Source organism: Sceloporus occidentalis, unplaced genomic scaffold (genome assembly GCF_023333645.1).
Source record: "Sceloporus occidentalis isolate IW3139 unplaced genomic scaffold, rSceOcc1.0.p SCAF_1, whole genome shotgun sequence".
NCBI lineage: Eukaryota > Metazoa > Chordata > Lepidosauria > Squamata > Phrynosomatidae > Sceloporus > Sceloporus occidentalis.
The window spans coordinates 189,749,186-189,771,393 of record NW_028316981.1 but is presented as its reverse complement, the minus strand read 5'-3'; the positions used below and the strand labels follow the sequence as shown (position 1 = coordinate 189,771,393).

The window sequence follows — 22,208 nt, the reverse complement described above, 5'->3', positions numbered from 1 at the left end:
AGATTCAAATCCCAGCTCCGCCATGGAAACCCACTGGGCAACCTGGGGAAAGTCACTCTCTGCCTCACAGGATGGCAATGGTAATTCCCTCTGATGAAAACTTGCCAAAAAACTCTGTAAGGGTCACCATAAGTCAGAAAATGAGTAAAGCACACAAGAACAACAACTAGAGAGAGAGAGAGAGAGAGAGAGAGAGAGCACACATAGCATTAAAATAAGGGCTCCAGGCAGTGTCCTCATGCTACTTTGTTTTATACAACATACAGAGTGGGCTCCTGATATAACAAAGTTTACACACACACACACACACACACACACACACACCCCTACGTGGCCCTGTGTATCCATGGATTGTGTGTCCACAGATTCAACCATCCACAACTTGAAAATATTTTAAGAAGTAACAAATTCCAAAAAAGCAAAACCAGATTTTGCCACTTTAAATAAGAAACACCATTTTACCATGCCATTGTGTTTAATGGGACTTGCACATCCACAGATTTTAGTATCCAGGGAGCAAGCCCCAGCAGATACCAAGGGCCACTGTATCTGTGTGTAACAAAGTAGTATGAAGAAAGTGCTTGCATCCTTTGTTTAATGATTTTTCAAAATGTGGCTTTGTGATATTTCAGCTTTTTGGACAGAAATATTTAATCATTGTTCTCTTTTCCAGGGATGATTACTATTTTCTGTAACCGCCTGGGGTGGCACAATATGGAACAACTGCTCTCTCAGTTTCAGAGTCGCCTGACTTTTGGAATTCAGAGAGAGCTCTGTGATCTTATCCATATATCTCTGCTAAATGCACAGTGTGCCAGAGCACTTTATGATGCTGGTTTCAACACAGTAGCTGATGTGGCTAATGGGAAAGTCACTGAGGTGGAAAATGCCATCAGGAATGCAGCACCGTTCAGAAGGTTGGCACCCATACCAGTATGGTTGAAAGTCAGATTTCTGAAACAGTGTTGTTGAGTTTGTGTTTGATAAAAAGAAACTAACTTTCCGAGGATTCTAATAATGCTTAGATATAACAGTTGACAATACTGAATCTTATTTTCATAGAACATTCCCTATGATTTATCTAGTTAAAATTTAAGATGCAATCTGAACATTTTAAAATTCCATGGTGCTGACCTATGAATAGCCACACTAATGCAGTGGTGTATTGATCTACAGTGTGCCTAAGATATTCCAAAGCAGTCTTCTGCTTGCTCTCTCACCTGAAATAAGGTGACTACATAAATTGTCATCTTGCTCAAAAATTATGTCATATAATTTTATCTGGGAGGTTCATCTGGAACTGATGTTGTCGCTCTTTGGTGACAGGATGATCTTCATTTAGTTATTTTAGACAGCTGTTGCACTTCTTTTCTTACTAATTATTTTATTCCTTTCTTTTTATGTATTTTAGCCCCTCTGGAACTGCTGCTGAAAAATGTTTGAAAGCTAGTGGTTTTTGTTTTTGTTTTTGTTTTTAAATAAAGATGTGTTTCATCTCTGGATACAAAATTGTTAAAGAGTAACCTCTTATGTGGGCAGTTATCTATGTTTTCTCAGACTTTTCTATTTCTCTTAAGGAGAACTCCTACTGGGAAAGAAGGTTTTTGTTCTGTGCTTCAGTCCATTCCTCCCATTCTTTCTCTTTTGTAGTTGTGCAGCCTTCTTATGACCTAGTTTCCTCCCAGACTAAAACAAATTCTGAACCAATTTAGGCTGTCACTCCTGCTCTATTTCTCTCCTCCTTCTTCCCCCTCCTTGCCAGTTACATGCTACTATCTTTAGGTAATCTTAACTGTTCGTATGGGTTTCAATATCACCTTTATGTTGATGATACTCAACTGTATCTGTCCACTCCTGAACTTTCTTCAGATAGTGAACATCTCATCACAGCATGTCTTTCCAGTATCTCAGCAGCAATGCTTTCTTGCCACCTTAAATTTAATATGGCAAAGGCCAAACTACTCATTTTCTCCCCAAAACCTTCTTTACATTATACATTTTCCATCACTGTCAGTAATGTTCCCATCTATCTGATCAAGGATGTGCAGAGTCTTTGCAGAGTCTTTGCTTTGTCTTTGACTCTTCTTTGTCCTTTGTTCCTCATATTGAGATTGTAGCAAAGTCATGTAATTTTTCCTTTGTAGCTTCACTTAAATTAGACCTTTCCTCTCTCCCTCCTCCAAGACTTTAGTCCATGCTTTAGTTATTTCCTGCCTCAGTTATTGCAGTCTTCTATTGACTGGTCTTCCATTATCTTATCTTAGTCTTTTGATTCCCATTCTTCATTCTGCTACTAAGATTATCTTTTTGGCGCATCATTTTGATCATATTACTCCACTCTTGTCATCCCTTCATTGGCCACCTGTTCCCTGTAGGATTCAGTATAAGCTGCTTGTTCTGACTTTCAAGGCCCTGCATAACCTAGTTCCTCCGTATCTTGCAGCTCTCATCTCCTCTTACCCATCTTGTTAGAAATCTATGCTCTGGGAATACTGGACTCCTCACCCAGCCAAGGATTTCTTCCTCCTTGGCTCGGCTTTCTCCTTTTTCTCTTACTGCCCCTTATTCCTGGAATCACCTCCCTGCAAACTTGTGGGCTGCTCCTTTCCTCTCTGTTTTTAAATCCAAATTGAAAACTTTTTTGTTTTCTAAAACTTTTGGAATTTCAGATTAACATTTTCTGTCTTTACTATGTTCAGTTATTAGCACAGCCTGTTTTGTTTTCTTGCATTATGTCTGTGAATGTTTTCACAGTTTTTTTCTCATTGTATTTTAATATTGTATTATAGCATTTTATATTACTGAATAGTTATAAATGTTTTATTTTGTAACTGTAAAGTGCCATGTACATGGGTGATGCTATATATATAAACAATACTGCAGTTGGCTCTCCTTATCCATGGATTTTTGTATCCATGGATTCAAGCATCCACAGCTTAAAATGATTTTTAAAAAGTGTAAATTCCAAATAGCAAACCTTGATTTTGCCATTTTATATAAGGGACACCACTTTGTTGTGCCATTTTATTTAACGGGGCTTGAGCATCCATGGATTTTATTATTCACATGGGGTCCTGGAACCAAACCTCAGCGGATAACAAGGGCCCACTGTACTACTACTACTAATGATACTACAAAAACTATTGTTAAACCGTTCATGTTGTTTACCTTCTGTGTTAGTTGACAGCAGAAATGACAGGCTATCACTTTCTCAATTTGAAAAAAAAACCCTTAAGCATAATTACTGGTTAATTTTGATTTGTGTACCTTGTTTTAGTGCTCGTAAGGCAGTGGATGAAGATGAAGAAGCTGCTCAGGAACGGCTTAGTACCCGCTGTATCTGGATGCCTGGACTGAAGGGCTTAACCGAGAGCGAAGCAGCTCAACTGGTTGTGGAGGAAGCCAAAACTCTCTTGAAGCAGGATTTGGCTGTTTGGGGAGTGCAGTGGAAGCCCAATACCTCTCTTTTATCAGATGCATCTGACATATCATCCATAATAGAAGGTGCCCTTGAAGAAGAAATCCACGGATTGAATCACAAACCGGTATTAAGAACAAGCCACAGAATAACTTCATCTGGCAACTGTGTTAATTCTCAACCTGCATCATGTGTAAAACAACAAAAAAAGAGACTTTTAGATGTTAGTCCCAAAGATCAAGAGAAAACTCTGGGAGTTGGGAATAAAACAAAAACAGGAAATGCTGATATTTATTCTAGTGCAAGTAAACGACTTAATCTGGACAGCGATAGCAAAAATATAAATGATGCCTCTGTGAAACAAAAGTTGGATGACACAGAAGCCAAGACAAGCACTGAACAGACGACAAAGCCTGAACTGAACTCTACTTCTAAAAGGGCTCACATAGGGACTAAATTTAAGAGAAAAGTTGAAGTTAACTTGAAACAAAGTAGGGATCAAAGTAGCATTGCAAAATCAAATGGGATGTCACAAGCTGCAAACATAAGTGAAGCACATAATCATGCTGATAATGCTGTGAAGTATTTTGAACATATTGAAAACTGTCACTGCCCAGAATTTGAAGAAAGTTTCCAGCTGGATACGCAAACAGATAAGATATTGCAACAGCAGATGGGCGGTGAAATTCCTAATGAACAAAGGATCAGAGAGAGAGAGTTGGTAGCAAAACCAACAGGGACAGATTTTATTTATACAAGGTCTGCCAGCATTTCAGAACCAGCAGGGAAGGATTTTATTTGTACAAGTTCTACTAGTACTTCAGGAACTGATATTTCAGATGTTAAGGACAACCTAGTGTGCAGAAAAGCACATATAAATACAAAAAGTATCGCAGGAAGCACAAATGAATTGCATTGGATAGAGTCTAACAAATCCCAAATAAAGCCTGCTGAAAAAAACCCAGAAACATTAGAATGCCTTGAAAAAAACAGTTTTTATGTCCTGGACTCCCAGTTAGATAGTTTTTTACAACAGTATCAAACTCCAGATCTAGTAAAAGAAAGTGTATCTGCTGTTCTAAAGAAGGATTCTTTGGATGTTAATGAACAAAATCTGAATAACAGTGATAGTTTGCTGTTTGATGAAAGCTTTAGTGACATTAATGTCCCTCAGGCTGTTCACACTGGTGAAGCTGTTGCCATGGAGGATTTTCCACCACAGCAGGTTATTCCTTCTCCTTTCAAATGTACTTCAGAATATGATTTCTTAGGTGAACAGGACATGTTGTCACATGAGGATGTATTAAATGCCACTATAAACCAGAGAAGGTCAGCAGGATGTAACAAGGAAAATTCTGTAGTGTTGGATAATGATGTTTTCCACATTGTAGAAAGGTTAGACACAATGGCTGTGCCTCCTTTCCTTACAAATACTAGCAAACTGAAAAATTCAAATGGCATAGTTAATTTCAGAACTGATACAATTGGAAATGGTGCGGGGGGAAATCTACTAAAAGGTGGTGTACAAAATTATAGTAACCTAGCAGGCAAGTGCGATACTCTATTTGATTTAAGCCCAGGAATGAAAGAACTTTTAGATGGATGGCCAAGTCCATCAGGAGGTGAACCAGAAATGGGTAAAAAAAATCCTACAAAAGTAATGTTGTCCATGAATAATGATTTAGGTACAATCTCTGCCCCTTGCCACGGTAAATGTGAATTATCCTTTTGCAAGGCTTTTGAGAGTAACCACATACCTACAGAGATAGATGATGAGGCTAAGACTTGTTCGTCTTTGGTAATCAACAGAAATGGAGCATCTGCCTTTTTGACAGTTGAGAACAGGAGGCCTCCTTCTCCAGTGAACCTCAATAAGCCTGCTTTAGCATGTTTGGAGCAGTCCTTCGTGATACAAGGAAGACATTTGAATCCTATGAAGAAAGGTCCATGTCTTCAGCTTGTACAGAATGCTACACTTGAGTCACACCTGCAGGCAGAAATCTTGCAGCAAAAAACTGAAGTTGGAGAACACATTGAGATTTTACCTGAGGAGGATAACTCAATTGTAGCTGAAGATTTTTCACTGCAGTTATCTCAAGATAAAGTTCTGCCACCGTCATGCAGTGCTGACAACTTCACTATAATTGATGTGGCAAATAATAAGACTCTCTTCCAAACTTTCATTAAAGAATGGAAAACAAAGAAAAGATTTGCTATCTCGGTAGCTTGTGAAAGAACCAACGGGTCCCAATCTCACAGATCAGGTATTGGTGCCAAGTTTAAAGCAGGTAAGTGTGTTCCTCCTCTGTTGTCTAAATTACATGAACAGGCATGGGAGAAGAATATCCTATATTTTTTCTTAGGATTTGTGTTAATGTAGCAAGTAGTGGCAGCTGTTTAAAGAAGTATAAGTTACTGATTACTCAGAATTTTGGAAAGAAACACATTCGGAGTTTGTATTTTTCTGTATATAATATGGTGATGAATAGAAAATGTGTGTGTGAGAGAGATTTTAGTATAATACTTTCTTCCAGTAAAATCTATTCAGAATGTTGAGTAAGATGTCAAATGGACAATATTTTGTTCAATTTGTGTAATTATTTTTTTCTACCTGGTCTGTTCCATACCAGCAATCTCATTGGCAGGCCTTTGTTTCTTTAGCACAAGCACTAGTTGGTTATCATCATATATCCCTTGAAAGACCCATTCAGTAGTGAATGCAGGGGAAAGCCAAATCAATTTTAAAAAGACAAGACAGGTGGAAGACCGAAACTCCAAAAGAGCAATCACATTGTGAAGTCGAAGGCTTTCATGGCCGGCATCCATAGCTTTTTGTGGGTTTTTGGGGCTCTGTGGCCATGTTCTAGAAGAGTTTATTCCTGACGTTTCGCCAGCATCTGTGGCTGGCATTCAGATGCCAGCCACAGATGCTGGCGAAACATCAGGAATAAACTCTTCTAGAACATAGTAGCAATCACATTCTTCCATACTCCTAACACATCCTTCCCATTCTCAGCTTCATACTAGCCCACTCATATAATATTTAAAAACCTGAATATATAAAATAAAATGTTCAATCTGTAATTAATAGTTGCTCTGTATACCAAAGTGTACCAAACTGATGGTAGCAATAATTCAAGTCCAATTAAGGCTTGAGTTGTGAGCTACCAGCAACAAATAGGCAGATTTATTTGGGATAGCTTCTAGCAGTTGTAACTTGCAGAAACATCTAGTTGACATCAAAGACAAGAAACTAAACTCGCAGGTCAAGCCATCCAGCATTCCTTTTGTGGTGGCACAACTTTCTGGAAGGCAGGAGGAGCTTAAGTTAAGCTAAATAGAAGGCTCTCCCTGCTTTAAAGATAGGTAACAAAAGGACAGGCAACAATCTTCATATTGGCACATCAAGAGGCTTCCCTTGATCTTAGCACAGGTAAGCATACATGCTAGTAATTGAATTAAACAGTATCCTGTGTTTGGTTGTGTGTGTGAGAGAGAGATCCAGGACTCCCTGTAATTCTACAAGTCAATTAGCCAAAAGGGCTAAACACAAATACTTTAAAAAGGCAGGCAACAATTATTAACAGCATAAATTCCTCTGGAGTTCTGGAAAAAAGAAATTCACAGTAAAAATCTCCCTTTCATTTATGTCCGAAGGACATTAAATGAAACAGATAAAGAAAGTTTGCTTTCTATGTTAATTGCATAGATGGCTGGAACTTAAAGGGCCACACAGATTCTAATCTTTATATGTGTCTTTGCAGAAAGCACTTTAAAGAAAAGTGTCCACAAAGATGATGGATTTCCCATTAAACCCCATGAAGACACATTGGTAGTTGGATTAGCTGTATGTTGGGGTGGAAAGGACGCTTACTATATCTCATTGCAGGAAAAACTCAAAGAAGAGATGGGTAAGGAAATATTTGCTAAAGAAATTCATTTTAGAGCAGGCTAAGCTTATATTATTCTACTGCATTATTAAGTACACAGTAACTAAATTGAAAAGTAGCATTTGTATAGGTAAAGAGTTACAATTATGTTATATGGACAGCAGCTAAGGATGGTGACAACTAGTGTAAAATATTTGGAAAACAGCCTGTGTAGGGATATAGAGAAAAGAAGTGCAAAATTATTTGAGAGGCATTGATTGAAGTGTCACAGACAGGTATATGGGCTGAGAACTGTAAGCCACCAGAAATACTAGGATAATGTAAGGAAAGAACTGAAAACCACAAATGGATCATTGGAGAACTTAGAGAAAGGAGGCGGAATAAAGCGAATGGGTATGAGATGGGACTTTTGATTTGTGAATAGGGTGATACAGTACACTTACTGAGAAGGGCTGCAAAATACACAGGAGACCAGTGGGACATGTAGTGTGAATTCAAGAGGCAAAGTTGAGTGCCTTCTCTGTAGAAGGAAGCATACTACACATATAGACATAGACTCTCACACTAACACATTTCTCTCTCTCCCTCTCTCTCCCTTAGAAATTAGTGCCAGCTTGGCACCACCTCCACTGGATCAGAATTTGACTGTAGCAGAGAGGTTAGAGCACCTTCAGTCGTGTCTGCAGAATCCCAAGAGAGAACTTTCACTTGCTGTGTATGAATTCATTCAGCACTACAAGACGCTCCTGAAAGCCTGTGGTATCTCTTTGGCAGGATGTTTTGAAGACCCAAAGGTTTAATAATTTTTAAAATCATTCTCTTGGTAGAGTAGGGATGATTTATGCTTAAATGTGGGGTGAGGAAGCAAGATTGAAGAAAAATGTCCAAGGTCAAAACAATCTACATCAACTGCAGATGAGGAGTGCACAGTCTTGCTACCCTTACACTGTTAAAACATTCTTTAACAGTAGGAGGCAGAATTATGAAGGAGATTGCCCTGACAGTGTGACTGTCTGTTTTCTTCTGCCTGGAACTTAAAAGAATAGGGAGAAACTCAAAGAGAAAGTCCCCCCTTTATTGATGCTGGGGGGGGGGGGGAGTCCAATTGCTGCTAATTTTTGGTGTTGTTACTTTTTTTTGTTTTCTTATGTTCTTTGGGGCACTAAGTTCAGTTGCTTTCCTTGGGGGTAATTACTTGTGACCATGTTTATTTCTTTATTGTCCTCTTATTTGTTTGAGGCCCATATTTACTTGCTGCATTTTGTTTGCTAGATTAGTAGATTTAGAATAAAGTTCTTTTTTTTTTTTAGAATAGTTTATTTTTTAGAGTAGTTCTTGTTGGTCCACCAGATGTTTTGACTTCAACTCTCAGGAGCCCCGGCTAGCATAGCCAATGGTAAAAGATTCTTAAAGTTGAAGTCTAGAACATCTGAGGACTAAAGTGTGAGGGCTATGTGTTTCTGACAGCATCTCTTTTACATTGTGCCTAACATACTTTTATATAAAATTTATTTAAAATATGATTTACTAATTTATATCCAAAATGTAAACATAGAATCGATAGTTAATAAATGCAAAGAACTGCAAAATGGTGATTATGCACCTACTTCCCTGCAATGAAGAAAGCAAGCTACATTGCTCATCTCATGGCCTATTCCTTCAGACAACCTTTGTACTGTGCTTGGTGAGATTTGGAATAGTTTTTAGGCAACTCTTCTAGAATCTGCTTCAAGGAACTCAATTCTTCTGTATACCAAGATGAGGGTGCAAAAATGAAGCAGAAACAGGGATGAATACTGGCCAAGATCAGCCTCTCATTCCAGAGCCCAGCCAATCAAAAGGATCATTGAGCCTGATGGAACACCAGTGTGTTCTGGAATACAATTAAATCCACACATCACTCCAATAAAATAAGTTGGGTGTGAACACCTGCCCTCTGTTCAAGGACTCTTGTTCCAAAATCTTCTTGTATTCCTGAGGAAAATGTGCCTTTTGTCTTACATGTTCTTGTATTTCCATCATTCTAGGTGGCTTGCTGGTTGCTGGATCCTGGATCTAATGAGCGCTCCCTTCATAGCATGGTTGCCAGTTTCCTTCCTGAGGAATTGTTCTTGTTGGACAAAATTGGAACAGGCCAGGGCAATCAGAGCCTAGGGCTCAATGCCACTGCAAATCCTTCTGGGCGGTACAGAGCAGCTGTAGAGTCTGTTCTGGTTTTCCATCTCATGGATAGACTCCGTATTCTATTGCATAAGGATAACTTACAAGGTAACAATGCAAAAGTAACTTGCAAAGTAAAGACACAAAGATGGTCAATCTTTTATTGGCACAGGCCTAAATCAAAAAATGGCCAAAATAAGTTGTGGGGGGCACAGTAACCCGATGTCGTTGTGGATATTTTGCTACTAATCATATGAAGCACAGCTCAGTTCTCTGAATCAGACCCACTGCAATACCTTTCATGTCTACAAAGCACATCTCACTTCTGTGCAGGAGACCCTAAGTTAAAATATCCTCTTATGGAACTCTAATCACTCTATTAGAGTTAATAGTGGAGGAAAGTTATAGGAGGAACAGTGAAGACAGAAGTTCCTAATTTTGTGCTAAACCTGTATAGGCTGTATGTACACTGCAGAATGAATGCAGTTTGATACCGCTTTAACTGTCATGCATCAGTGCTGTGGAATTCTGGGATTTGTAGTTTTGTGAGATAATAATAATAATAATAATAATAATAATAATAATAATAGCAGCAACAATAGCCTGCTGTGTCAAAGCGCCCTGGTGCCACAGCAAACTACAAATCTCAGGAGTTCATAGGATGGAGCCATGAAAGTTAAAGCACTGTCAAATTGCATCAATTCTGCTGTGTGGAGCAGATTTAATGTATGACATGGAGGTTTATACTGTATTACTATCCTAGTTCAGTTTCAAATGGACAGCAGAAAAACTGTATGCAAATGTTGCCTGTTTGACTTTAAAACTCTGTATTTTACAGTAATTATGTTTGTGAGCTGCAGTGATTTCCAAACAAGATGCTGCAACAAAGCAGAGATTTTACTGTTAAGTCTGTTTATTTCAAACAGGATGCCTCTTCTTGCATTCAGTTGTGCTATGATAGTAATCCTAACTTTATGGATTTTTAAGTACTTATTGGCTTTTAAAATCCTTTCTAATTCAAATATATTTCTATTTGTATTACTTTTCATTCTTTTGACCATAACATCTGTTCATCACTCAGCACTTTACATACGGTACGCTCCCTGTGTAGTATGTTATTAGGGGTGGAGTGCAGATAAGATATGTGTGGATGGGACTAAGCAACATCTTTTTTACTTTCTTTTAATGAAGTAACTTACAATTTTATTTATATTTTACATGGGTTTTTTGGGCAATGTGGCCATGTTCTAGGAGAGTTTCTTCCTGACATTTCGCCAGTATCTGTGGCTGGCATCTTCACATGCTGGTGAAACGTCAGGAAGAAACTCTTCTAGAACATGGCCACATAGCCTGAAAACCTCACAAAAAATTATGGACACCGGCCACAAAAGCCTTCGCCTCCACAATTTTGTTTATACTTTGTGTTTTGTGACATTGAACTAATATTGAGTTTTGTTTTACTTATCATTCTTTATTGCAGATATTTTTCATAAAGTAGAGATGCCAAATCAATATTGTTTGGCCTTGCTGGAACTCAATGGTATAGGTTTTAGTACTGCAGAGTGTGAGACACAGAAACATGTTATGGAAGCGAAACTGAGTGAGATTGAAAATCGAATATACCAGCTGGCGGGCCACAGTTTCTCTTTGACCTGTCCTGATGATATTGCTGAGGTATTGCACTTGCAACTCCTTTCAGTAGAGCAAATCCTATGAGCTTGTTGTAATTACTATAGAAAACTGGAACTAGAAGTTTCCATATAGAAGGCATCAACAAAACTAATTGGGATATAGCAATAGCAAGTACATTTCTATACTGCTTATCAGTGCACTTAAGCACTCTCTAAGCTGTTTACAAAGTGTAAGCTAATAGTATTTGTCCCTTTTCAACTGCCAAGGATAATTTTTCTGATGGAAGACTTTTTCAACATAGGGTTATATCTGAGGATGTTGAACACTAGATTAGGCTTTTAGATGTAAAACGTTGTTTTTGTATATTTGTAATTTCAGCTCTTAATGTTTGTGGGCAATGTGTAGAGAGAGAGAATTGGGAAAAACTTCAAAGTTAAATATAATTTGGCTGGAGGTAAAAAAATTACATTTACTTTACTGTATTTTGCAGTGATTAATCATGTTTGGATGCTGCTCCAAATATGGCTTCCAGCATTCAGAGAATCATGGCAAAATTACAGCGCCAGAGAGGGCCTTGCAAAGCATCTACCTTGATACAAGGAAGTCAAGACCTAGGGCATTCCCAAGAGTTGAAGATTTCTACAAAGGAAAAGCCTACCATTCCCTAGATAATTGTTTTCGTTGATGTATTACTTGGTATATGCAGATGTTTCTCCTGATATTCAGCCAAAATATACCTGACTGTACATTAAATCCATTATATCTACTTATGTCCTCAGGGTCAGTTGTTGTTATTAACTGCCCTTGAGTCATGGCAGGGGGCTTGACTTGGCCCTTGAGGTCTTTTCCAACTCTGTGATTCTATGAGTTGTTCATGCCTAATAGTGACCCTATGGATGAGACATCTCCAAGCTCCCCTGTCCTCCCCTGCTCTACTTAAATCTTGTAGATTCATGTTTGTGACTTCCCTAATTGAGTCTAGCCATTTGGTGTGTGGTCTTCCTCTCTTTCTACTGCCCCCAATTTTTTGTCACATGTCAAAAATTGTGTCACAGCATTTCACAGAGAAACTATATGTGGTCGCAGCTCCAGTCGATCATAGTTTCTTTTCATGATGCATAGTATTTCATTTACACAACTTTCAGACTAGCAAAATCTGCAGCCACAATGTCAAGCCCTTCACTGCAATGTTTGCATAGGGGTATGATGTGAAATTTAGTTTTGCATTTTGTGCACTTTTCCCAAGAACATAGCAGAAAACAATGGAAAGGAGTGAGTTTTTTTTCCTTAGGAACTTGAAGTTTTCTGTGTGTATTTTTTTAAAAGAATGTAGGTTTTTACTGCAGAACTATGTAGTTTCTCAAACTCATGCTTAGCTCTCAAAAATTGTGCAGTTTATGTCATGCTGGGAACAGTTTGCAGGAACTTTTAACATGCCATTTTTTGTTCCTAAATTTCTCAAGGGGTTAAGAACTCCAAATTCAATCCCAGTCAGGAAATTGACAAATTTCCATTCCATCTCTAATTTATAGTTATGCTTGGCTGTTCAATCCACTGATATTCTTTCCTTGTTTGGGTGAGACAGAGTTTTGCACTTTTCTTGTTAACCATGTTTTGAAAATACTTTCCCTCTTTCTTGATACAGTAAAATTATTAGTCAGAATATCTGTATCACAGTAATCAAAGCAGATTGTAGTGCTTTCTATAGGTTCAGAATGAAAGGACAGGCTCTGTCTAACTGTTGATTGTTACTTAATGTAATACTAGTGCATCTTGTTAATTCACTTTTTAATTTTTTTGTCTCAAAAATGCCAGTATTAATAACCTGTGTCAATAAAATATGATATAGGTTGCCCTTTACATAAGAGAGAAAATGCTGCTTGCTAAATCACAGTTGAATTAGAATTGGGATGGTCCTACTTTATCTTGAGAGCCAGCTTGGTGTAGTGGTTTGAGTGTTGGACTATGACTGTGGAGATCAGGGTTCACTTCCCTGCTGAACTATGGAAACCCACTGGGTGACCTTGGGTAAGTCACACTCTCTCAGCCCCAGAAAACCCCTCAAGGTCACCATATGTCAGAAACAACTTGAAGACACATAACAGCAACACATCATATTTGGATGAGGGGCTGGGGAAGAGAAGTGTCTGATAGGTTAGTTCTTTGTTGTACAGTAAAATAGCCTGAAACTAACTGAAGTTATAACCTCTTTCAGGTCTTATTTTTGGAGCAAAAGCTTCCATCAGATGTAGAACCAAAAATGCAAAGAGGCAAGAAAACTTTAGGTTATACTGGAAGAGCAGCAGCAAATGGAAACAGGGTCAGATTGAGCAAGCAGTTCAGTACAACCAAGGTACAAAAATACCAAGGTATTTTTTCATCTATGTGCTTTCAGTCAGAAGAAACATCAGAATATTACTTTGTGTTTGTTTCAGTGATGGCACCTAATATGAGTTTTTGACATCTGCCAGAACTTTGTGAAGGAAGACATGTACAGTGCTGAAATTTTGGTTCATACTTCTCAGTTTTGAACACCTGATTTGCATGAAAAATCCCATTGCTTTCTTGAATTTTGGTGGATAACAGTTGTGTGTTACTTGATTCATTGTTATCAGTCCCATCCTGAAAGGCACCAAATGATTTAATACTTGAATGTTTAGTTCTCTGGCTCCACTCTCTTTCCAATATGTCACTTCAGGAGGGAGAGAGGGTTGTAAATTTAGCAAAGTTTCAGCATGTTTAACATGCCTTCCTACTCAGTTTTTAACTTTAAACACAAACACAGGTTTACATAAGGCTGTGAGCCTATAAAACAAAGGGTCTAGGGACAAAATATGTATTTTATTACCAATATTATTATATTGCCTTTCAGGACTAGAGTTTCATGGCATCTTTCATGCAAAATTAAACATAAAATACAATACAGTTTGCTATATTTTTTTTGTAATTTTTCCCAAATTACAAGAGGAGAAACTTTTCAAATTATTCCCTCCAAAAAAGTAAAAGAACACTGAGAGAATAACCAGTGACTAACCCACCCAGCACATCTCCAACAGCACCTGCCTGTGTCTCAGGGAAGAACTGGAGCTGTTTCCCCCCCATCCATAACAACAGTTGCTTCTCCTGCCCATTCTGGACCCTAGTCAAAGTAACATGCCAGGATAAAAATATAATTTATTTGTTTGTTTATATCTATTTATTTATTGCAGTTAAGTCCTCCCTTTTCTCCATCACAGAACCTGAAGTGACTTGTAATACTTTAAAACAAAATTGAGCTCAAATCTTATTTTATGAAAATTAAATAGAAAATTAATTCTATTTAAAAAGCACACTGTTAAGAAAAGAAAAACTGTGTGCTTTTTAAATCGAATTATTTTTTTAACTTTCATAAAATAAGATTTTAGCACAGTTTGGCTCCACATACGCATATAACAGAATTCTTGACACTATACTAGTCTGGCTAAATGTCTAGAATATTCTTCAGGGGTTGACCCCAGGGTATGGCAGTGAAAAATCTACATAGGAGTAATGTGAACAAAAACAGCTAATTTGTTTTTTCCCTTGGTAATTCTTACAGGATGTTCTAGAGAAACTGAAGGTGTTGCATCCATTACCAGGCCTGATTTTAGAATGGAGAAAGATCACTAATGCAATAACCAAGGTGGTATTTCCACTGCAGAGAGAGAAGCTTTTGAACCCTGTACTTGGAATGGAGAGGATCTATCCTATTTCTCAGATTTACAGTGCTACAGGTAGTAGGGCTTTTTAATACAAAAATATTTCTGCTAGTTTATGAAAATTTGGATCAAAAAGGAACTAAGTAGGTTCGACACACACATTTTTGTGGTTGCTGCTGACTGCACTGCTATAGAAAAAGTTCCGTTCTGCTTCTTTCGTTTTCATATAATTACCTTTATTTTTCAACTAGACTTGAAGACTTATACTCATGTATAAAAATAAGATTTCCCCTTTTCTCCAGAAGACTTTTTTCGATTCACACCTTATCTCATGTCTTCAAGATTAATTTATTTAAAGTTTGGTTTCTTTCATATTAGTTCTGCAGTGGTTTTAATTGATTAGGCAACCACAGCAGATGAATCCAGTCATTCAGGAATGACCATGAATGATAATTTTCAATCTCTCATTCTTACCATGGTGGGATTAGGAGAATAGAGCATGGACTGACACAATAAGATGTGCCAGCTATCTCATGCCACCTAGGATTATAAATATTTTATGGTATCAAAAGATAGGCTAAGATACAAGAGAAAAACCTTTTATAATATTTTCCCATTACTTCCTCTTCTTGAAAGGAATTACCATTAGGAATGAATATGCCATCTAGAAAGTGCAATTTTGTAACATGAACAGATTGAATTTCTCCCCCCCATTTAGATAAGATTATTACTGTATTTTAAGATTTCAACAGTTTTTCTTTATTTTAATTATCTCAGAAATCTTATATTTCAAGAACAACAAGTCAAGTCTACTTTGTTTCTAACTTTTAAAAACGTTTTGTGCTTTAATTTACTTTTAATCTTCATTCAGAGGCATGCTGTGTGTGTCCTGCCTTTAGCCATATGCCATGCTTGCTTTTAGGTCGCATAAGCTTCAGAGAACCAAATATACAGAATGTGCCTAAAGATTTTGAAATTGAAATGCCAAGCCTGGTTGAAGAAAGCCCACCTTCCCAAAAACAACATAATATGTTCAGTGTTCCAAAAAACAGGTAAAAATTATTGATTTTTTTTTTAGTTCTAGTCACTCATCTTAGTTTTAGTTCTGCTCTTTAATCTACTGGTCATATTTCAAAAAAGACACAGGGATATCAAATATTTCATATGTCATGATATTTGAAACAATGCCATGAGTCAACAGTGCGATGCAGCAGCTAAAAAGGCCAATGCGATTTTAGGCTGCATCAATAGAAGTATAGTGTCTAGATCAAGGGAAGTAATAGTGGCACTGTATTCTGCTTTGGTCAAGCCCCACCTGGAATACTGTGTCCAGTTCTGGGCACCACAATTAAAAAAGGACATTGAGAAACTGGAGCGTGTCCAAAGGAGGGCGACTAAAATGCTGAAGGGTCTGGAAACTGTGCCCTATGAGGAAAGACTTAGGGAGCTGGGGATGTTTAGCCTGGAGAAGAGAAGGTTAAGAGGTGATATGATAGCCCTGTTTAAATATTTGAAGGGATGTCATATTGAGGAGGGATCAAGCTTGTTTTCTGCTGCTCCAGAGACTGGAACACGAAATAATGGATGCAAACTGCAGGAAAAGAGATTCCATCTCAACATTAGGAGGAACTTCCTGACAGTAAGGGCTGTTGGACAGTAGAATTCACTCACTCAGAGTGTGGTGGAGTCTCCTTCCTTGGAGCTCTTTAAATAGAGGCTGGATGGCCATCTGTTGGGGATGCTTTGATTGAGAGTTCCTACATGGCAGGGGTTGGACTGGATGGCCCTTGTGGTCTCTTCCAACTCTATGATTTACGGTATATAATACCTTTATATCCTACCTTTTCTCCCTGTCACAGAACTGAAGGTGGAGTACATGAGGTCTCTTAATTGTAGGTGGGCACCTTCTATGATTCTGAGGTCCATCTCCTCTATCCCAGATACCTGTGGGCAACTGTACTACATTACTGGAACTATCACTGGTTTGGCCACCAAAATTCAGCAACACAAAAAGCAGTGCTTTACATCTAAAGGGCCATTTTACTGTGGAACAAGGCACATATTCTAGTTGAATCTTGTTCCACAGCAAAATAGTTTAGTCCTTCCAGGAGCATGGGTCAGGCATAAGCAAGATAGGTACTGGTTAGAGGCAAGACACCACTTCAATCCCAAGTACATCTAAACTGCAGCAATAATCAATAACAAACAGGAACCTTTATATTTAATCACTACAGATATTGTATTTAATTACTCCATCTTGTTTAATTGATGTAAAAATCAACTGAATGTCTAATTTTCCATTTTATTTTGCAGAAGTAGAAAGCATTCTGTACTACCATGTGAACCTAAAAGTCTGACTGAAACAGTATCCAGTGGGAAAAGAATTCCATTCGCTGTTAGCATGAGACATGCCTTTGTACCATTTCCAGGTACAGCATTATTTTATTACAAGATTTGTTTTGTTGCTATCACTTCCTTAGATATGTGGTTGGTGAAAATCTAGTTGGAAGGTGACAGCTTGTATTACCCAGAGAAGTTTGTGTGGGAAACAAAAAAATGTAATTGCATCATAACTAAAAGGGAGGAGTGGAGTGGACTGTGCTGAATTATGCCACTAAACTGTGCTAACACAATTCTTTCTTTTAGACTCAAGGCTAAACCTAGGATTTGGAGTTAAATAGGAGTTTTAGCTTCATGAAATGCTATCCCCTCTTCTCCTTGTCTCCACAGCTTTTAGTCCTTGTGTGTAACATATCCTAATTTACTTCTATATAAGCAGCTGTAGTTTGAATTTTCCCAAAACTAGGATCTCAGACATGAGCCATGGTTTTGTGCATTGAAATGAACTGGCAAAGTTTTGTAGCAAAAAGGGCCCTTGGGCTCATTCACTGCCCAGTGTTTTTAAACTGTATCCAGTCACCCACACAGACATACAGGATTGTTTTTGAATCAGCTGGATGAGCCATCATTAAAAGAAACAAAGCACTGAATTATTATGTAATGCATACTTTAGAAATTTATCTTTATTACTGGCTGTAGGTGGTTTGATCTTGGCAGCAGATTACTCCCAACTTGAATTGCGGATCCTTGCTCATTTGTGTTGTGATCGGCGGCTTCTACAGGCATTGAATGAAGGTGCCGATGTATTCAGAAGCATTGCAGCTGAGTGGAAGATGATTGACCCTGAAGCAGTTGGAGACAATTTAAGGCAACAAGCCAAGCAGGTAGTCTTGAACGAATGGGGCCTTTGGGGACATTTAACACAGTTGAACTTTTGATAGAAAAGTGAGTGTGATCTCACTATCCTCCTTGGAAAATAAATTAATTGCAATAAATCTTCCTGTTCAAAGTAATTTTGATTTCCACATATATGTTTCTTTTTACAAACTGGCAAAAGCGGTTTGTCTGCTCTTATTGTCTTTCTTAATTTGTGTCTATAGACTATAATACCACTCCACTGTTTGTTCTCTGCATCCAGTGGTTTGCTTCACCTTTTCCTTTGATTTTTTTTTACTGTACCTTCACGTCGAATCTGACTTATGCCATCTTGACAAGATCCATTCAGAGAATGGACTATTCAAAGAGAAAGTGTCCCATTGCGTTTGCCAAAGGCTGGGAGGGTGTGACTTGCCCAAGGTCAACCAGTACGTTTCCATGGCTGACTGGGGATTCAACCCCTGCACTTTCTGTCCTAGTGTGATGCTCAGACCACTACATCACACTGTCTCATTGGTATCATGGTGCAAATTCTAGACCCAACTAAAGTGACTAAACATTTTCTAATTCGCATGGATTCAGTGGCTCTGCAACCTGTCCTTTGTATGCTTGAATCTCATTGAATGCAACAAATTATGATGTCCTTGTTTTTCTAGATTTGCTATGGAATGATCTATGGAATAGGAGCTAAATCCTTGGGGGAACAGATGGGTGTTGAGGAAACAGATGCTTCCCACTACATTGAATCTTTCAAATCAAGATATCCAGGTAAAAATTACTAATATTGATGGCCATGACTTTCCCCCCCACAATTTGGTGTTTTAACTATTATTCATATGTCAGTTCGCTAATATCCTATCTTTGCAGTCCTTTTGGTGTGTGTTTTCAGAACTTGAAAATTAGATACATGTATACCTTGATTAACAAAGTAAATGTGTTCTTGGACATTACATCTTTAACAGAAAATTTGGTACCAGAGGCAAAAATAATATCCAGTTGAGATAGGTTCCTACATCACAAAAGGAGAAGACCAGTTTCAGTAAACATTAAATTCAAAATATGTACATATGAAATGAAAAAAATAAACAAACAGGCAAGGTATGCCTTGCATGTTGTTGCTTGCCTTCAATGTTTCCAGCGATGGAGGTGGAAACATCCTATAATGTGGGTTGATGCCATCTCTTGCTCCGAAATAGGCAGGAAAAACAGACTTGAAGGAGTCGATGCCACCAGAGGGAGCAACCCCCTCCATCCCTCAGTCTTTTTCCTGCCTCGCTCCGAGTAGGCTGTGTTTTTTCTTTTCTCCTCCTTCTTTGACTTTGTCTTAAAGACTTTAATATTTCTTCTAATATTTCTTCTATTCTTCTTATATTCATGATCTGTTCTCTCCTGCAAAAAACAGCAATGTTTTTCTTTAGTCTTTCTCTATCCCTTTGCCTCTCTAATGGCTGAAACAAAGCCAGGCAGGGAGAGACAGTTCAGAAGCTGCTGTGCTGTGAGGCAACAAGGCCCAACTCCAGCATTAAAGAAGAACAAGACAGCCCAGCCATGTCTGGCCGAAGGGGCTGAAAGGCCAGAGAGCCCAGGTGCGGCCAGAGGAGGGAGATCCCTCTGTCCTGGACCAGATGCACTCTGCTGCAATCTCCAACCCCAGGAAGGCGTCTGTGCAGTGAGATGGACATCCCGAAAGGAATTGGCGCGGTGGAGGAGGGAATATTCCCTGTCCTTAACCAAAAGGCGCCACACCGCAGTCACCATCCCCAGAAGGGGTTTGGGCGGTGAGATTGACAACTAGAGAGGCCTTGGCGTGGCCAGAGGAGAGAACCACCTGTCCTTGGCCAGATTGTGCCCACTGCAGACATCAAACCTGGCAAGAGGTTTGGGCAGTGAGAGAGAGAGAGTGGAAGCAGACTTCAAGAGGTGAGTCATGATCCTACTTCTAATCCTATGTTTGTGGGTTAAGATTTACCCCAGAAGTTTGTTACTGCCTTCCATTGCCAGTTTTCAAGGAGATTTCATTTACCTCAATAGTGTGATTAGAGAGTTTGTCTCTGGCTTACATTGCCAGTTTTAAAAAAGTTTCTGGCTTGCATTGCCAGTTTAAAACAGACCTCAACACAAAATTACAAATGGAGAGTTTGTCTCTGGCTTGCATTGCCAGTTTAAAAGAGACCTCAGTTGCACAGAAGTGCAAATGGAGAGTTTCCCTCCAAAACCAACTGCCGCCGCCTCCTCCTCTCCTTCCTCCATGATCCACTTGGACTGAAGGGATCAGAGAGGGTTAACAAAAGGATCTGCCAGGTACATCATCCCCTAGTTGGATTTTTCAGTCACTCCTTTGGATAAATTTGCCTAAACAATTTATTTATTGTTCTCCCCTTGTTAAAAGAAGAGGCAAAGCTACAACTTAAGGTGTGGCAGCCATTTTGTTTAAGGACCCCAAGTCAAGTCAAAAGAAGAAAGGCCTGCTGCTTCTGCTCCAGTCTGCCTCTCTTAAAACAAAATATTAACCAGAGTTCATTCCTCAGAAGAGGAATCTGATCTGAAATATATATATATATATATATATATATATATATATATGTATGTATGTATGTATGTATATATGAAATACAAATAAAAATGAGGGCCCTTCAGTAGCTCCTGAAATCTCTTAGACTTTGCGGGTCTGATGATCTTTTATTATTGCTATATTTGTTTTTATGTTATTATTGTATAAGACAATTAATATATTACAATTTAATGACACCTCGGTGCAATTAAAGCTGTAAGATCCTGATCTTTCTCAAGGGAAAAATGTTCTCCCCGTCCAAACCTGGGCCTTCAACACCAAATACTCCATTTTCATACAGATTTTATGAAGGTCATAAGGCCTCCATAGATTGTTATTGTGAGACCAAATCCAATAGCTCTGTGTGTGTCTATAGTTACAGCTCACCTCGTTATGGGAATCAGCAGTTCCCACTTGTGATTGCCATAGTTTATGCTCAATGAAAGTTGTTTCTCCTGTTTTCATTTTTTCTAGAGCTATGTGTGGCCTACAGCGCTTGTTAAAAACAAACAAACAAAAAACACTTGAGGTCAAAATAAAGTTCTGCCAGAACATTAAAAAATGGTTTAGGATAGTGGCTATTTCAGGAGACACTAGCCTAAATGGGATTTGATACAATCCAAGACCACAACTGGCTTAGTTCCAGTACAACAACAGATTTGATCAAAGAAATTGACACATAGATGTCCATTACAAACAAAATCTGACATTTCTACCTCTTACTGGGGACAAATTGTTTAGAATAAAGTCTCTTGGCTGAGTCTAAGGACAACAAAAAGACCTTACCATCTTTTTTTTTTTAAAAAAGGTTCTTTCCTATAATACATTCCTCAAATGAAGAATGAAAACAAGGCCCTGACTTTCCTATATTGTCTAAATATGATAATGGAGAGCCTTTAGAGATCAAGATCGCTCCATCTTTGTGACTGAGCATTTTGCAGTGTTACTACACAATGGTTAAGATTTTTAAATAACATTTTTGAGGCCACGCCTCCACTCCAATTAGTCTACAATAAACGGTGTTGATTTGCCACAAGACAAAGGTGACTTTTCTTAGACCAGGGCCTTCAATCCTAGAGACACTCTTCAGAGCTGTCTTCACAAAGGTATCAGGTAAGAGTGGGATAAACCTGCCACATTACACCTAAGTTCTGTGTCTGTTAATAAGCCTTATCATTTACCTTGACAGGTAATGGCAAAACTGCAATTCTAACCAATGTATAACTCATTATAAGTCCTGGGTTTTTCCCATTTATACTCAAGCTTTACGAGACACACATTCCCTCTCTCTTTCACACACATACATATACAATATACATGTATATATACATACCCTAATGAAATGACAGATAAACGATCATAAACAGCATCCTCCTTGGCAATTAGGGCTGCTTCAACTATGTCATTTTTTCAAGGGCTGACCTTATGTGTGCTAAAGATTTTATGAGATCCCTCATAATCAGGTGAACATAAAATTATATCAAGACAACCTACAAATTACTCAGTATGGCTGCTTTCTCAGCTTATGCCAGGCCAGATGTAATACAATTTGACAAAAGGCCACAGGCAGCCTCTATATTGGTCAAGAGGCAGATTTTAAATAAAATCAAACAAATAAACAAAACCGCAGTCATATGGATGCCTGTTCTAAACAAAATTTGATA

The 22,208-nt window shown here is 38.3% G+C and overlaps 1 protein-coding gene across 2 annotated transcripts in view; it reads left to right on the top strand.

Moving 5' to 3' along the window:
• Positions 1 to 22,208, top strand: part of LOC149323136 (DNA polymerase theta-like) — a 60,562-nt gene that overhangs the window by 27,078 nt on the left and 11,276 nt on the right. Inside the window, exons 15-26 of one of the 2 annotated variants that reach the window (XM_089487768.1) lie at positions 674 to 917; positions 3,278 to 5,706; positions 7,183 to 7,329; positions 7,909 to 8,102; positions 9,336 to 9,576; positions 10,949 to 11,142; positions 13,316 to 13,453; positions 14,678 to 14,852; positions 15,700 to 15,829; positions 17,091 to 17,206; positions 17,817 to 18,001; positions 18,650 to 18,761. In XM_089487768.1, coding sequence (XP_089343894.1) covers positions 674 to 917; positions 3,278 to 5,706; positions 7,183 to 7,329; positions 7,909 to 8,102; positions 9,336 to 9,576; positions 10,949 to 11,142; positions 13,316 to 13,453; positions 14,678 to 14,852; positions 15,700 to 15,829; positions 17,091 to 17,206; positions 17,817 to 18,001; positions 18,650 to 18,761 — 4,305 coding nt within the window. Of the gene's footprint in view, positions 1 to 673; positions 918 to 3,277; positions 5,707 to 7,182; positions 7,330 to 7,908; positions 8,103 to 9,335; positions 9,577 to 10,948; positions 11,143 to 13,315; positions 13,470 to 14,677; positions 14,853 to 15,699; positions 15,830 to 17,090; positions 17,207 to 17,816; positions 18,002 to 18,649; positions 18,762 to 22,208 lie in introns of those variants that run through there. The other variant, XM_089487778.1, reaches the window with a different exon arrangement.